Here is an 18294-nt window from a genome sequence, read left to right on the forward strand (position 1 = left end):
CCTGTGCTCAAGCAATCTTCCTGCCTCAGCCTCCCACTTAGCTGGAAATACAGGTGCGTGATACCACGCCCGGCTACTTTTTTCGATTTTTAGTTGCCTGGCTAATTTTTTCTATTTTTAGTAGAGATAGGGTCTTGCTCTTGCTCAGGCTGGTCTCAAACTCCTAAGCTCAAGCAATCCTTCCCCCTCTGTCTCCCAGAGTTAGATGCTCATACTGTGAGAGGCCCATGGAACTTAGAATAGCAGAATCATGATTATCATCTTGGAGTGTCTTGTGGATATATATTTGCTCATGGAATAGAATAGGTAGTGAACTTGCCAGCCCTATTTGTCTAAACTGTTGTTTAGACAGTTCTCCCTACTTTCTGATGTACACCAACACACTCCCACAAGAAGCACATTAAGTTAAATGTGACTATGATTAACTCCACTGTCATAATGTTATCCTCACATTCCCTCAAAACTATAAAGTTAGAGCTACCCAGGCCTAATGACTAATTTACATCCACTTTGACAACCTAAGATAAATGGGCTGATGAGGGGTCCCAGAGGCATGCTGATAAGGGATTCCCAATCATGTGTATGAATGGGAAATGTTCACAGTTCTATCAAAGCATAGCATTGACAAGAGCCAAATCTGGAATTCCTTCAGTTGTCTAGGTCATCTCTCCCTCTGACCTCCCCAAAACCAGCTATGCTCAAAATATGGCTATTTCTTTCCTCACCTGCCCAGTATGGCCCACAGCAGACTAATCAGGAGTCCACCCTCCCCTGTCCAAGCAGCCTGCGAAGTGCACCCTTGACATCCTTATTGCGGAGGCTGTACACGAAAGGGTTGGCCAAAGGTGTAACAGCAGTATACATTACTGAAGCCACCATGTCCTGATGCTGAGAGTTCTGGGAGGGAGGCTGGAAGTAGACCCAAATGATGGTGCCGTAGAGGAAGCCAACCATGGTGAGGTGGGATCCACAGGTGGAGACTGCTCGGCGGCGACCAGCAGCTGAAGGCAAACGTAGGATGGTGGCTCCAATTCTGACATAGGAAAGTATAATGAGGACACAGGGGCCCAGCATGAGGAAGCCACCCTCCAAGAATATGGCCAGCTCATTAGAATGTGTATCAGAGCAAGAGGCTCTCAGAAGTGGTCGATGGTCACAAAAGAAGTGAGGAAGGGCAACATTGCCCCTAGCATCCCCAGCCCAGAAAAGAGGCAGGAGTAGTCCCACGTGCAGCATGGTGTGCACTATGGACACCACGCAGCTCAAGGCAAGTAAGAGGGCACAGAGTTGGCGATTCATCACCAAAGCATAGTGCAGAGGGTTGCAGATGGCCACATAGCGATCCAGAGCCATGACAGCAATGACAAGTGTGTCTGTAACCCCAAATGCATAGAAGAAAAAGAACTGAGCTAAGCAACGGGCAGCGGGAATGGCTGGGTAATCAGAGACCAGATGGGCCAGCAACTGAGGCAGGGTGACTGTGGATAGCCCCATGTCTATCACGGATAGGCCACGGAGCAGATAATACATAGGTGAGTGGAGCCTGGAGTCCTGGGAGATGAGCAGCACCAGAGTTGTGTTCCCCAATATAGTGCTGAGGTAAATAGCCAGGAACAGGAGAAAGAGGAGAGTGTGGGAGATGCCAGCTCTGGAGAACCCAAGGAGCAAGAAGACTGGAGAGTGTGAAGCATTAGGCGCACAGCTCATGATGGGTGATGATGAGCCTACCTAAAAAAGAGATTAAGTCAAAAAGCAAGTCCTGCATCACAGGTGAGGGATCAAAGCATTTCTAATTAATTTAGTTAAGTTGCTCTGACCATCTATGTTCCTTCCCCTGGTCTAGGATTTCTCTTCCTTAATTTATTTTCTCCCTTATTACTTCCTTTTCTTTTTCTATATATATATTTTTTGAGACAAAGTCTCGCTTCATTGCCCAGGCTAGAGTGAGTGCCATAGTGTCAGCCTAGCTCACAGCAACCTCAAACGCCTGAGCTGAAATGATCTTCCTGCCTCAGCCTCCCAAGTAGCTGGGACTACAGGCATGAGCCATCATGCCCGGCTAATTTTGTGTATCTATTTCTAGTTGACTGGTTAATTTTTTTCTATTTTTAGTAGAGATGGGGTCTTGCTCTTGCTCAGGCTGGTCTTGAACTCCTGACCTCAAGCGATCCTCCTACCTCAGCCTCCCAGAGTGCTAGGATTATAGGCATGAACCACCGTGCCCAGCCGATTTTCTCCCTTATACTTTTTTTCACCCACTCTAATGGCCCATTTCATCTAATCCACAAAATTTGCCAAAGTCCCTCCCACAGTGAAAAATCCTTCCTTCATTATTTTTTTTAATACTTATTAGTTTTTTATTTCAGAATATTATGGCGGTACAAACATTTTGGTTACATATAATGCCTTAGCCTTGCCCCCAAAATCGAATCAAAGACACAACACCCTTTACAATAGCATCAAATAAAATTAAATATTTAGGAATATATTTAACAAAGGAGATGAGAGACCTATATAGGGGGAACTATGAAACACTGAGAAAAGAAATTGTACAAGATGTAAACAGATGGAAAACCCTATCATGTTCATGGACTGGCAGAATATTGTTAAAATGTTCATACTACTTAAAGTGATCTACAGAATCAATGCAATCCCTATCAAAATATCATCATCATCCTTTACAGATCTAGAAGAAATAATTCTACACTTTGTATGAAACAACCAGAGAAGACCTTGCATAGCCAAAGCAATCTTAAGCAAAAAGAACAAATTGCGAGGCATCAGTCTACCAGACTGTAAGCTTTACTACAAGGCTATAGTAACCAAAACATCATGGTACAGGCACAAGAACAGAGATATAGACCTTGGGAACAGGCCTGAGAACCCAGATATAAAACCATCCTCATATTGTCATTCATTCTTGTCTTTTCATACAACTATTGCTTATCTCCTCCTAGTGGCAAGCTTCATGAAAGAATTACCTATACTCACCTTCTCCAGCTCCTGACCTTCCATTCACACCTCACCCCACTGCAGTACTCATAATTTCTTCTCTCTTAACCTGTATGGAACATAATGTACCATTAAAACACATAAAATATAAAAAAATTGTTTTTTCTAAGTAGTTGACTTCTATACATTTCCTCTAAAAGCTGGAACAAGACAAGGATGCCCACTTCACAACTCCTATTCAACACAGTACTGGAAGTCCTGGCCAGAACAATCAGGTAAAAGAAAGAAATAAAAAGGCATCCAAATTGGAAAAGAGAAAGTTAAATTATCCCTGTTCGCTGATGACATAATCTCATATCTGGAAAAACCTAGACTCCACCAAAAAACTCTTAGATGTAAGATTGCTTTGGATTGTAATGAAATTACTTGTTTTTTTCTCTTTATTCCTTGTTTTGGCTAATTGCGTCATCATCATCTTCCTGACATACAAACCAAAAACTGAAAGAATTCCTCCCCCATCGTTCCCCATCCATTCACACCCTAACTTCTATGTTTTCCCTTATGTTCATTCTTTGCTGTCAGCATCAGCATCTCTGACCAATACTAATTTCCACAACCTCATACTGGTTTCCCTACTTAGGAAGGCCTTCCCTGATAGGCCTTCTCTACTGATGCCACAATAAAACTTTAAAATGTGACTCCATATGCAAACAGTCAGGGACATCAGGATAAAATCCAAATAGTTTGTAATCTTTCATTACTAGTACCTAACCTCTCTTAGGATTATGCTGGGTTACCTGCCAAGTGCTTTAAACTAGACATTTTTCTTAATTCTTGAACATGGTAGGCTCTCAAATCCCTTCATGCCTTCACATGCTATTTTGAGTACTTCAGCTTCCTGAAATATGAGGTACAAGCATACCCACACATTCACTACAAATAGAAATTTAGAGAACACATAATCATCTTTTTAAATTGATAACTGAACTTCCAAGAATGTAAGGGAAATACAAGGGCCTGTAATCAAAGATGGATATGAAAAATTGATATCTAAACTGGCCATGATGGTGGTGAGAGGTGGAAGGTGACAGGTGGGTGGCAGGGGACATCATATCAGTCTGCATAGTTGAGAGGTTTGAGTACTAACATCCATGTGGAACAGGAGATGAGAGTTTAAACCTGCACAAGGCAGAAGGTAGAGACCACCATATAAATTCAGGACATTTGAAAGGTCGAACTTTCAGTAAAAGGGTATACATGAACAGGAGAGAATACACACACACACACACACACACACACACACACACACACACACACACACATACACACACACAGAGAGGCTATGGGAGAAAAAAAGGAATCTCAGATCTCTCAGTCTGCACTACATGGAGGGAAAAACATCTCTCATGGGAATCAGTGATGGCTCTGTACTATACACAGAGTGGAGAATGCTAATTTACAAAACACATGCAATCTTGGAATACTCAAATTGCATAGTTAGCATCCAAATCATTCTCATACAGGTAAAAGCATTGCGGTACCTTATAGGAGTGAGCATAAAATTTCTCCTTACAGACTCTAGACTGAACAGGAATCCCACAAATAAAAACCCACCAAAGATGAGCTCACAATTCATAATTATAAAACACACTTAAAATCTATTCATTATGAAGACAATCAGCAACAAATAAGGATTGACTCTCTCCAAATATCATAAAATTAACCAGTTTTTAGGGATTATAATTATGTTTAAAGTACTTAACATCCAAAAGAGAGAATGAAGACTATAAGAAAGAAGGTATTAGAAAGATAAAACATATTTTTAAAAGACTACAAAAATGACTTTAGAAAACAAAAACATTCACATTTAAATTAAAAACTTGATGGATGGGCCAGGAGTGGGGGATTTGCAGCCTCAAGGCCACATGTGGCCCTCTAGATCCCCAAGTGCAGCCCCTAAACCAAATCCAAACTTCACAGAACAAATCCTTTTATTAAAAGATTTTTTCTATAAAATTTGAATTCAATCAAAAGGCCACATTCAAGGACCCAGAAGGCCACATGTGGCCCCAAGGCCTTTCAGCAAGACTCTTAAGGGGTGAAAAGCTCATAACTGCCTCTATTTCCCCAGCCTCAGGAGCCCAGAACTTAATTAATTGTAAGCTTTCGTTTATGCTACACTCTTTTCATTGATTCGATCATTGCCTGATTGCCTGCCTGCTCCCTTAGTTTTAAATATTATCAACTTATTGTCTAACAAAGAAACCAGAACATTGTTGATAATTCATACCTACTTACACAGCCTTCTTCATCACCTCCTCCTGTCACTCCCTGCCTTAGGTAACCAACCTCCTGAATCTTGGCTTAATGATTCCCTTGCTCTTGTTATATATGTTTATCTGTGATATATACCTATGATTTTGATACATCTGTAGTTATTCCAAGAAGAATATTAAATTTGAGATGATTTAAAATTTATAAAAGGGCAATAAGCTTTAAGTAATTTGAGGTGGAATTGATTTCAGGTCTCAATATTAATAGTACTTAGATTCACTGATATTTTTGGATATAGCTGTATTTCATTTGTTTTCCACTGCTATATATTAATAACAGCCCTTTGTATAGATATATCACAATATATTTATTCATTCTCTGTGATAGGTATTCGATTTGAATTTTACTGATTTCTATTATACATAGCATGGGTCCAAGCTGACTTAAGTTTATATTTCTGTGCACCAAGTTACTAAATGTCATACATGGACAGATTTCTTGACTTGTCTTTAAATCTCAGATTTCCCAACTGTAAAATGGACATAGAAACTACTTTCAGAAAGTTGTTGGAAAAATTAAATAAAATGCCTATTAATATTTTAAAAATTATCATTCATACTTTATGATCTATCAACTAATTAAATATAGTGCTTATATAAAGCAACTGATTCAATTTTTGCTTTTGAGGTTCTCAGTGAACAGTCTTCACCAAATACAAGGATCTCTAACAACTGCAGTAACAGTCATAGAAGACAACATTGTGGAGCCCTTGCTATGTGCCAAACACAGTATACAGCACTCCACATGCATGATTTTATTGAAACTATAGTTCTATGAGGCAAGTACTATTTTATTCTGATTTTATAGACGAGGAAACTGAAGCATAGATAAATTAAGCAACTTGCTTAATATTGTACAACTAGTCAGTGGCAGACTGTAATGAATTTGAACACAGAGAATTAGACATCAGGGCCAGTGTTTCTTTCAACACTTCTTCATTTTCCTTCTTTACCCATGGCATTATTAATCACTATCCCCCACCTTCTTGATATTTGCTTTTTTCCCATTTTCCTAATACTATAAATTATGAATTTTATCCTCCTTCTCCAAGTAGTTAGCTCTTTTGTATACCTTTTTCTCACTTCTTTTCTCATTCCCTTTAGCAAGAACCTCCCCAAGAGCAAACCAGAAGAACATACATGTTCTAGATAGTTATTAACTTAATGCTGATTATTCATGACTCTAAATCTGGCCACCCTTACTGCTACAGTAAAGGGCTGAAGGATCCATTCTATAGTTCTTGTGGAAATTTAAACACTTCAAGAAGCTAACTATACAATGAAGGGCTAATAATATAAATGTAGGATCCAGAGTGAATACAGGGAACTGGAGGATAACAAGAGAGAGAAGACAGTAAGGGGAAAAGCAGGAGAGAAACTATGGAGTGTGTGTGTGTGGGGGGGAAATGTAGAACTAATCACTGCCAATCAATCATATTAGAGATTTTTAATAATTTATAAAAGCTGTTATCAAAGACTATTTTTCTCACAAAGCACAATTGTTATTCTAAATAGTGACTGACAACTGGAATCCATGCCTCTGAAAATAAGAGACAGAAGAGAAGGGATGATGCTTTAAAGAATTGTTATGAATACCTGCATTTACCTATGGTTTCCAGAAAATAACTTTGGCTAGATTAACCACAGCAGGTAACCACATGATCAAGAAGATCATTGAATTTGACTAGCCAAAATATCCCACATACTCTAATAGTGCCAAATGACATAATTCTAAATACAAGTGCATTATATTTATGTTTGTATAAATATGTGTGCACCTATTTTAAAAAGATCATTCATTTATTTATCCATCCATTTAATGATTAATTCATCTTTTCCATTAATATTGGTTTCTTACCTGTGATGGGACATTAAGACAAATCATACAAAAATCCTGCAATAAATAGGTCACAGCATAGAGAAAAAGAATAAAAACATTGTATTAATATACAAAACAGTGTAAAATGTGATATGATAAACATAAGCAAAGCGGCGTGTGGAGCTTATTTGGAGCTGGTCCCATTTTAGCCTGAGAGGGGTTCAGGGATGGGCTGAGGTCATGAAAAGATGTCTTAGCAGGCAACAAAATCACAGCAGAGTGTAATTATTGAAGCACTTATGGTTGATACCAAAATTGTCCTTCACTTCAAGAACAGCTGACATTCTGAATAAATAATAGTGAATGTGATGTAACTGTATGTGTTCCTGTGTGCACACATGTGTGTGTTGCATATAAGCTCTGCATATGTGACAGATTTTCAAAAAATAACTATTGAAAGGCAGAATTTGCTCTTAATTGGGTGTTTCCCCTAGCTTTCCTTTCTGAAGTTCCATGTTTCTAAAAATAACTGTGTGCTTCTCTTTGAGAGTTAAGTGAAAGGCATGGTGAGGGTCAGAGATATAGAAATGAAGTCACAATAGAAGAAAGGACAAATGGGAAGAAAAAATGAAAAATAAAAATTTATGGGGAAAGAGTGAGAAAATGCAGGGTGGAAAGAGAGTACAAACTGAATGGATGAATTAAAAGAACATAAGGACTCATAGAAGCAGAGAGGAGAATGGTGGGGCTGGGGGTGAGCAGGATGAGGAGAGTTTAGACAAAGCACACAATACTTCAGTTATGTAGGAGGAATAAGTTCCAAATATCTGTTGTATGACATAGTGACAACAGTTAATAACAATGTATTATATTCTTGAAAATCACTAAGAGAGTACATTTTGTGTTCTAACCACAAAAAATAATAATTGGGTGAAGTAATGTATAGGTTAATTAGCTTGATTTAGTCATTCCATAATGTTTACATTCTCCACCCATCATGTTGTACATGACAAATATGTTTAAATTGTATTTGTCATTAAAAACATATTTTTAAAAAGTAGCCTAAACATTCGTACCCCCATAATATGTTGAAATAAAAAAAAGTAATAAAAGTAAATAGTGGTACATTTATGTATTGTAAAAAGAAAAACATAAGGAAAATAAGAGAAAGAACTTTTTTTTTATTTCAGCATATCATGGGGTACAAATGTTAAGGCTACGTATACTGCCCTTGCCCCCCCACGGGAGAGGGGAGAACTTTTGAAATGAGAAAAGAGCAGAATTAGGGACTGGAATTTAAAGAATATAATTAAGAAAGAGATAATGAGAAGAAATAAGATTTTCAGGAAATGAAGAAGGATATGTGGATGACGATTGAGACAAAGGTGTGAAAGTGGACAGAGTAGAAGGAGAGCAGAAAGGAAACGGACATGGAATGGTCTAAAAGAAAGAGAAGTGAAGGCAGGCATGAGAAATGGAACATCAAGAATGGGAACAGAAAGAAGGAAGGATGGCAAAAATGGGGGGGGCAGGGTGAGGAGAGAGAAGAAAATGATTGTGAGGACATAAAAGAGAAAAGATGGTGTTAAACACAAATGGATCCAGAGTGAAAGATGGGCTATTAATAAAGACAAGAATTGGCCAGGGGAAAACAGGGTGGAGGGTGAAGGCTAGTTCCCCAGCCATACATTCACCTAGCAAGAAAGGAGTGCTCTGACACTGGCCTTTGTAGTTCCAGCCTTCTGCCAGTCCTCGGAGATCTGTCCATGGTGCTGAAATGCAGATGCATGGCTAGCGCTGGAAGTCAGCCTGGTGAAGCTAAGTGAGATGCAGAGGTTGTGGAGCCCTAGAGATCTATCCCCTAGAGCCACACGGGGAAGATTAAGTGCAATGCCAGCTGATCAAGAAAGCATGGACATACTCTCAAGGGAAGGTTAATGTACCTCAAGTCCCTGCCAATGGCTCCATGCCACTGACCCTGAAGGGGTAGAGGACACTACTCAACCAATGCCCAGACATCCCAAATGACAGACACTTGTGTATTATTAGCCCAGTCCCTCACACAGTCATCACTTTATTATCTCCTATGATATAATAAGGAATGTGTGATATAATGACCTAAAGCAGGGCAACTTTGGAGGCAAATAAAATTAAATATGCTTCTGGGATACACAATTTACAATCTCTGTGAATTTGACGATCAACTTAACATCTCTGAGCTCAAGTATATCTTGCCTAATGTTCTCCAAACACAGTGTTTACAAAGAGTAAATATTTATGAGATGAATGTATTTTTCCCTTTACTTTCTTTACTTTCACAATCACTTAGCTAATCCATTCTCCCATATCTGTACTAGGCTAATTAAATACCATTATTCCTAAAAAATAGGAATGGCTGTGTTGTTAATGTTTCTGATACTATTTAAATTTACTCCCACACTCTTATAAAATACTTCAATCCTAGCAATATAAGTGAGACCAAAGAGACACAATTCTTACATAATTAAATCAGGGAGAGGTAGGGACTCAGCCCTTGCTGTGACCCCAATAAACATGGGAGTGCAGATACCTCTTTGACATACCAATTTTTTTTGGTTATGTATACAGTAGTGGGATTGCTGAATAATATAGTTTCTTTTTCTTTTCTTTTTTTGTTTTTCTTTTCCTTTTTTTAATTTCAGCATAATACGGGGGTACAAATGTTAAGGTTACATACATTGCTATTGCCTTCCCTCCCTTCTTGAGTCAGAGCTTCAAGTGTGTCCATCCCCCCGACAATGCTCATTGCATTTGTAATGTATATATATAAACCCATCCCCTCCCCCCCACCTGTCTGACACCCGATAAATGTTTTTTTTTTTTAAACATTTTGGTTAGATTTTATAACTTTGCCTTTATGTAGCAAAGATTAGAAGTATGCCCTTCCCCTCTACACGGTTTGCCACATCCCTCAGATATGGGTCTATCCCCCCATGCCCCCAATCTCTGGTGAACAACACCACCCTTTGAGCATGATATTGATAATCAGTCAGCACCAATGTGATGGTCAGTACATGTGGAGCCCATTTTTCTGATATTGTGTCACCTCACTTTGGATAATGGGCTTAAGCTCAATCCAGGAAAATATAAGCGGTGCTAGCTCGCTGTCGTTTCTTAGAATTGAGTAATATTCCATTGTAAAAATATACCAAATTTTAATAATCCAGTCATGAATTGATGGGCACTTGGGTTATTTCCATGTCCTTTCAATAGTGAATTGTGCTGCCACAAACATTCAGGTGCAGATGTGTTTATAATAGAATGTCTTATGCTCTTTTGGGTAGATGCCTAATAATGCTATTGCTGGGTCAAATGGTATTTCTGTTTTTAGCTGTTTGAGGTATCTCCAAATTCTTTTCCACAAAGGTTGGACTAATTTGCAGTCCCACAAGCAGTGTAAGAGTGTTCCTATTTCTCCACATCCTCGCCAGCATTTGTTGTTTTGGGATTTATTGATACAGGCCAATCTCACTGGGGTTAGATGATATCACATTGTTGTTTTGATTTGCATTTTTCTAATGATTAGAAATATTGAGCATTTTTTATATGTTTGCTGGCCATTATTCTGTCTTCTTTGGAAAAGTTTCTCTTCATTTCCATTGCTCATTTCTTGATGGAGTTGTTTGATTTTTTCTTGTTAATTCTTTTGAGTTCTAGATAGATTCTCATTATCAGGCCTTTATTGGAAGTATAGAGAGTAAACATGTTCTCCCATTCTGTAGGTTGTCTATTTTCTCTAATGATAGTTTCCTTGGCCATGCAGAAGCTTTTTAATTTGATTGGATCCCATTTGTTTATTTTAGTTGCTGTGGTGATTGCTTTGGGGGTCTTCTTCAAGAATTCTTTGCCTAGGCTGAGATCTGAAAGGGTTTTCCCAAAATCTTTTTTTTTCTTTTCTTTTTTTTTTTTTTATTTCAGCATATTAAAGGGGTACAGATTTTAAGGTTTCAATAAATGCCCATTTCCCCCTTCCCCCACAAGTCAGAGTCTCCATCATGACCATCCCCCAGATGGTGCACATCTCACTTATTATGTATGTATATACCCGCCCCCCTCCCACCTCCCACCTGCCCAATACCCTATTACTGTAGTACCTATGTGTCCACTTAGGTGCTGTTCAGTTAATACCAATTTGCTGGTGAGTATATGTGGTGCTTGTTTTTCCATTCTTGGGAAACTTCACTTAATAGTATGGGTACCAGCTCTAACCAGGAAAATATAAGATGTGCTATGTCATCATTGTTTCTTAGAGCTGAATAGTACTCCATGGTATACATATGCCACATTTTATTAATCCATTCTTGGATTGACGGGCACTTGGGCTGTTTCCACAGCCTTGCAATTATGAATTGTGCTGCTATAAACATTCGAGTGCAGGTGTCTTTTTTGTAGAGTGTCATTGGATCATTTGGGTAGATGCCCAGCAATGGGATTGCTGGATCAAATGGAAGAATCACTTGTATCGCTTTAAGATATCTCCATATTGCTTTCCACAGAGGTTGAACTAGTTTGCAGTCCCACCAGCAGTGTAGGAGTGTTCCTCTCTCTCCGCAACCAGGCCAGCATTTGTTATTTGGAGACTTTTTGATAAAGGCCATTCTCACTGGAGTTAAGTGATATCTCATTGTGGTTTTGATTCACATTTCCCTGATGATTAGAGATGTTGAGCATTTTTTCATATGTTTGTTGGCCATTCTTCTGTCTTCTTTAGAAAAGTTTCTGTTCAAGTCCTTTGCCCACTTTTTAATAGGGTTATTTGATTTTTTTTCTTGCTGATTTTCGTGAGTTCTAAGTATATTCTAGTTATCAGTCCCTTATCGGATGCATAGGATGCAAAAATTTTCTCCCATTCTGTAGGTTGTCTGTTTACTTTCATGACTATTTCTTTGGCTGTGCAGAAGTTTTGTAGTTTGATCATGTCCCATTTATTTATTTTTGTTGCTGCTGTGATTGCCTTTGGGGACTTCTTCATAAACTCTTTGCCCAGGCCGATGTCTAGGAGAGTGTTTCCAACTTTTTCCTCTAGAGTTCTAATAGTTTCATACCTTAGGTTTAAGTCTGTTATCCAGCGTGAGTTGGTTTCTGTGAGAGGTGAAAGGTGTGGGTCCTGTTTTAGCCTTCTACAGGTGTCTATCCAGTTTTCCCAGCACCATTTATTGAAAAGGGATTCTTTTCTCCAGCGTATATTTTTGTCTGCTTTGTCAAAGATGAGATGGCTATATGAGGATGGTTTTATATCAGGATTCTCACATCTGTTCCACTGGTCCATATTCCTATTTTTGTGCCAATACCAGATTGATTTAATTACTACAGCTTTGTAGTATAGTTTGATATCTGGCATATTAAAGCCTCCCATTTTGTTTTTGTTGCCTAGAATTGCTCTTGATATTCGAGGTCTTCTTTAGTTCCATACGAAGCATAAAATTATTTTTTCTATATCTGTGAAGAATGATGATGGGATTTTAATAGGAATTGCATTGAATCTGTAGATCAGTTTGGGTAGTATAGACATTTTGATGATATTGAGTCTACTGATTCACGAGCATGGAATGGATTTCCATCTGTTTACATCCTCTGCTATATCCTTCCTCAGTGTTTCATAGTTCTCCCTGTAGAGGTCTTTTATGTCCTTGGTTAAGTATATTCCTAGGCACTTTAATTTCTTTGTTGCTACTGTGAAGGGAATTGGGTCTTTGATTTGGTTCTCAATTAGATTGCTGTTGGCGTATATGAATGCCTCTGATTTCTGTGTATTGATTTTGTATCCTGAGACTTTACTAAATTCATTGATCAGTTCCAGGAGTTTGTTGGTTGAATCTTTGGGGTTTTCTAGATACAATATCATATCATCAGCAAACAGTGAAAGTTTGATCTCTTCTGCCCCTATTTGGATACCTTTGATTCCATTTTCCTGCCTGATTGCTGTAGCCAAGACTTCTAGCACCATGTTGAACAGAAGTGGAGATAGTGGGCAGCCTTGTCTGGTTCCAGTTCTAAGTGGGAATGATTTCAATTTTTCCCCATTCAGTATGATGTTGGCTATGGGTCTGTCATAGATGGCTTGTATCATTTTTAGGTATGTCCCTTGTATGCCTATTTTCTTAAGTGTTCGTTTCATGAAAGAGTGTTGAATTTTGTCAAAAGCTTTTTCTGCATCTATTGAAAGAATCATGTGGTCTTTGTTTTTGCTTCTGTTTATGTAGTGAATTGCATTTATAGATTTACTTATGTTGAACCATCCCTGCATCCCTGGGATGAAGCCCACTTGGTCGTGGTGGATTATTATTTTGATAAGCTTCTGGATTCGGTTAGCTAAGATTTTGTTGAAAATTTTTGCAACTATTTTCATTAGGGATATTGGTCTGTAGTTTTCTTTTTTTGTTGCATCCTTTCCTGGTTTTGGTATCAGAGTAACATTCGCTTCATAAAAGGTGTCGGGGAGGTTTCCGTTCTTCTCGATGTTGTGGAATAGTTTCTGCAAGATAGGTACTAGTTCTTCTTTGTAAGTATGGTAAAATTTAGGTGTGAAGCCATCTGGACCGAGACTTTTCTTTTTAGGGAAATTTTTAATTACTGTTTCTATTTCAGCTGTTGAGATTGGTCTGTTCAGGGAATCTATTTCTTCCTGGTTGAGCCTAGGGAGGCTGTGTGTTTCTAGAAATTTGTCCATTTCCTCCACATTTTCTAGTTTGTATACATAAAGATTTTTGTAGTATTCATAAATTGTATCTTGTATCTCTTTGGGATCAGTTGTGATATCTCCTTTTTTATTCCTGATGGAGCTTATTAGAGATTTCTCTTTTCTGCTTTTCGTTAGCTTAGCCAATGGTGTCTCAATTTTGTTTATTTTTTCAAAGAACCAACTTTTTGTTTTATTAATCTCCTGAATACCTTCCCTGTTTTCAATTTCGTTTAGTTCTGATTTGATCTTGTTGATTTCACTTCTTCTGCTGGGTTTGGGGTTGGTCTGTTCTTCTTTTTCCAGCTCTTTGAGTCGTTTCATTAGATTGTCTATTTGTGATCTTCTTGTCTTTTGGTTATAGGCATTTATGGAGATAAACTTTCCTCTCAGAACTGCTTTAGCTGTGTCCCAGAGGAGTTGATAACTTGTCTCTCCATTGTCATTTTCTTCATAGAGTTTTTTTATTTCCGTCTTGAATTCTTCATTTCTGAAGTAATCATTTAGTAGGAGGTTGTTTAATTTCCATGTTTTTGTGTAGAAATGTGAGTTTATGTTGGGGTTGATTTCTAGTTTTATTCCACTGTGATCTGAGAAGGTACATGGTATGATTTCTATTTTTTTAAATTTCTTGAGATTTAGTTTGTGTCCTAGGATATGGTCAATCTTAGAGAATGTCCCGTGAGCTGATGAGAACATATATTCATTGGATTTTGGGTAGAATGTTCTGTAAATGTCAGTCAGACCCAATTGTTCTAGAGTTTTGTTTAAGTCCATTATTTCTTTATTAATTTTCTGTTTGGAGGATCTGTCTCATGCCATCAGTGGGGTGTTGAAATCTCTGGCAACTATGGAGTTGCTATTAATCCATTTGCTTAGCTCCAGTCAGGTTTGCTTTATGAATCTGGGTGCACCTAAGTTGGGTGCAGATATATTTAAAATTGTTATCTCTTCTTGTTGAACTGTGCCCTTCACCATTATATAATGACCCTCTTTGTCTTTCATTACTTTTGTTGCTTTAAAAACTAAATCGTCTGAAATTAGAACTGCCACACCAGCCTTCTTTTGGCTTCTATTTGCTTGGAATATTGATCTACACCCTTTTATTTTTAGTCTATATGCATCCTTGCAGGTTAGATGTGTTTCCTGAAGACAGCATATACTTGGCCTGTATTTTCTTATCCATTTAGCCAGCCTATGTCTCTTGAGTGGAGAGTTTAAGCCATTCACATTTATTGAGAGAACTGATAGGTAAGGTAGATTACTGTTCATTCTGTTGGGTTGGATGTTGTTGCTATGATTTCTGTCTTGAGCCATTGTAATATCTGGCCTTTAATATCTTTGGGTTTTGGTTGTTTTTATATTCGTGGGTTATTATTATGTTGTTCCGTGCGTAACGCTGTTTTAAGTACTTCTTATAGGGCTGGTCTTGGCTTGGTGAATTCTCTGAGCCTTTGCTTGTCTGAGAATGTTTTTTATTTCTCCTTCATATACGAAGCTTAGTTTTGCAGAGAATAATATTCTAGGCTGGGCATTGTTTTGTTTCAGAAGAGTGAGAATGGAGCCCCAGTCTCTCCTTGCTTGTAAAGTCTCATTAGAGAAGTCTGATGTTATTCGAATTGGCTTTCCCTTGTATGTTACTTGCTTCTTTTGTCTTACAGCTCTTAGAAGGGCCTCTTTAGTTGATACTTTGGTCAGTCTGATGACTGCATGTCGTGACATCTTCCTGTTTGCGTTGAATCTCCCAGGGGTCCTTGAGCTTCTTGAACTTGTGTATCAAGATTTTGAGCAAGGGCTGGGAAATTTTCCTCTATTATATCTTCAAACAGCTTGTCCAACCCTTGAGTGTTGTCTTCTTCCCCTTCTGGTAACCCTATGACCCTCACATTAGGTTTCTTCACATAATCCCACAGCTCTTGTAGGCTTTGCTCTTTTCTCTTGTTTCTCTGCTCTATTTCTGTGACTGATTTATTTAATTGGATGGTGTTATCTTCAAGCTCTGAGATTCTTTCTTCTGTTTGATCTACCCTGTTCTTGAGACTTTCCACTGTATTTTGTAGTTCCTTGAATTGATTCTTCATTTCCAAGAGTTCGGTTAAACTTTTCTTCATTGTGTCTATTTCTTTTTCCATATCCTGGAGGCTTTTTGTGGTTTCTTTGTGTTGGTTATTGAGTTGTTGTTGCAGCTGGGTGAGTGTTCTTATGTTCCACATACGAAATTCCTCTTCTGTCATATTGGTTGCCTGATTTTGGTCGGTGTCCGTTTCTAGGGGGCTGGTGCTCCTCCTTGGGGGTGTGTTTTCCATTTGGTTCTTCATATTTCCTGAGTTCTTTCGCTGATTTCTTCCCATGTCGATCAGTTGTTGTTTCTTTCCTTAGGTTATTGTTTGGGTATTCACACACCTTGTTTAGTTTCTGAGGCGTTAGGTGGTGCCTGTGGGTGAAATTGGACCACTCCCTGTATATTGAGTCAGTGGGTGCCGTGGAAAGGCTGTGCAAGATGCTGTCCCTGTCAGTAGGTGGCGTTTGCTTGGAGGAACAGGCTATGGTGTTGATTTTGAGTCCTGTTATCAGCTCTCGTTCTGGGCGGAGCTGGGTTGGGTAAGCCTGCCCTCAGGCCGTTAGCAGGGGTCAAAGTTCTGTTCTCTGCTGTCAGGGCGGGGCTGGAATGGTCCCGCTCAGCCAGAAAGTCTGGGTGTGGGGGTGGGGCTGTCTGAGACCCACAGTCTGCAGCAGGCCTCGCTTCTTTCTACCCTCCCCAACTCCGCAGCTACTCCTGAGCCTCTGCCAGCAGGCCAGACCACAAGCCACCAGGCCTCCCCGGACTGTGATGCCGGCGGGGAGGTTCCCTGCACAGGAACGCCACCTGGGTTGGGCGCACAGCCTCCTCCTGGGACGCCGTTCCGCCCGATCCGCCCCTGGAGGCACACAGACCTCAGTAGGCTGTTCACGTATAATCCTTCTGTGCCCCGGGCAATGCTAGCCCTCGGTGCAGGGGATCTGGTCTGCAGGTCCGACCTCTGGGTCCCAGAGTTCAAACTGTATCCCCACCAGGGAGAGGATTTCTGGTCCCAATTCATCCACAGGGAGCCCAAGCTGGGTCTATGTCTCTCAGCCTCTGAGTCGGCACTGTTCTCCTGGGAACACCGTGCCACCAACACCTGGGAGAGCTGTCGGGTAGGGAGCTCACAGTCTGAGTTCCCTTGAGTCAGCTGTAGGGTCCCAAAAGGGAAAGTCCCATTCCCTGGAGGTGCCTCTGGCTGGTGGCTGTATTGTCTCTCTGGGCAGCTGCAGGTAGGGTCGGTGGAGGGGAGGAGGAGGTAATATGGCGCCTGCCATGTGGCTCGGGTCTGTGCACACGGAGGTGCCTGGAGGAAGTTGGGACCCTGGTGCCACGTCTGCTACAGGCTCACCGCTGGCTGGCGGCAACCGTCTCTGGGCTGGTGTCCGCAGGTCTCTCCACCTACTGGGGAGCCCACCAGCAGTCCCAAATGCAGGGGAGGGGAAACAGCAAATCCACCTACCCTTGCCGCTGGTCTCCGGGCTGCTCCGGTGGTCTCAGCCTCCAGTTCTCCTCCGAAGCCTCCTCCCGTGGAGTTTCCTGGGGTCTCAGGTACCCCTCCTTCCGGCCCTCGTCCGCTGTATGGTCGTCTTCTTGCTTCATTTTTCTAATTTCTGCTAGAATCTGTCTTTTCTGCAGAGACACTCTGTCTGGCAGTGTGTCTCATCCGCCAATTTGCTCCACCCCCCCCCCAACATCTTCTGAATCAGGATCCCTACCTCTCACCTCTCACAAAAGTCCACTCAAGATGGATAACAGACTTAAACCTAAGGCATGAAACCTTAAGAATCCTAGGATTTATAAATTTTTATAAGACACATGTTGCCAGAATTGTGCCCTAAGCCAACTTTTCCATGAAATAACAAAACCACATAGTTCATTTCAGGCATGCAGTAGTTACATAAATTCTTGGAGAGATGTTCTATTAGTATGCCCATTTTATAGATAGGGAAACTGAGTCTTACTCATAGAGGTAAATGATATTGCCCCAAATAATATCAGATGTCAGGGCCAGGATTCAATCCATGTCCTTGACAATTGCACTAGGCTACCACTTCAAGGAAGATTTAGGTAAATCTCTGTAATTTACTATGTGACAGCATAAGAAATTCATAAGAATTGGACTTTTATGGAGCCAGTAAGAGGAGGGCTTGGGTCAGAAACAGTCTGGGCCCTACTAACTGGAGGGAATATAAGGAATACACATCTCTGGGAGAAATTTAACCCCAAAATTAAAGTTGGATGTGGTATTTTCCTTTGTCTCTCCCTCTCTAAACCCTCATCATTCTTTATTTCTTTTATATTGAAAAGGTGCTTTGGTGCTTTAAAAATGATTGGCCTGGGAAATGGTGCAATACAGGACATGGAATGATGGAGAATATTTTAAAATTTTATTTTATTTTTTATTATT

General features: G+C 39.8%; 1 protein-coding gene across 1 annotated transcript; it reads right to left on the minus strand.

Moving 5' to 3' along the window:
• Positions 1-753: 753 nt before the first annotated feature.
• OR1B1 (olfactory receptor family 1 subfamily B member 1) lies at positions 754-1707 on the minus strand. Its single transcript, XM_012772245.2, has one exon. It carries the CDS (start codon positions 1705-1707, stop codon positions 754-756), a length of 954 nt encoding a protein of 317 aa, XP_012627699.2.
• Positions 1708-18294: the final 16587 nt, after the last annotated feature.

Source organism: Microcebus murinus, chromosome 12 (assembly GCF_040939455.1).
Source record: "Microcebus murinus isolate Inina chromosome 12, M.murinus_Inina_mat1.0, whole genome shotgun sequence".
Classification (NCBI taxonomy): Eukaryota; Metazoa; Chordata; class Mammalia; order Primates; family Cheirogaleidae; genus Microcebus; species Microcebus murinus.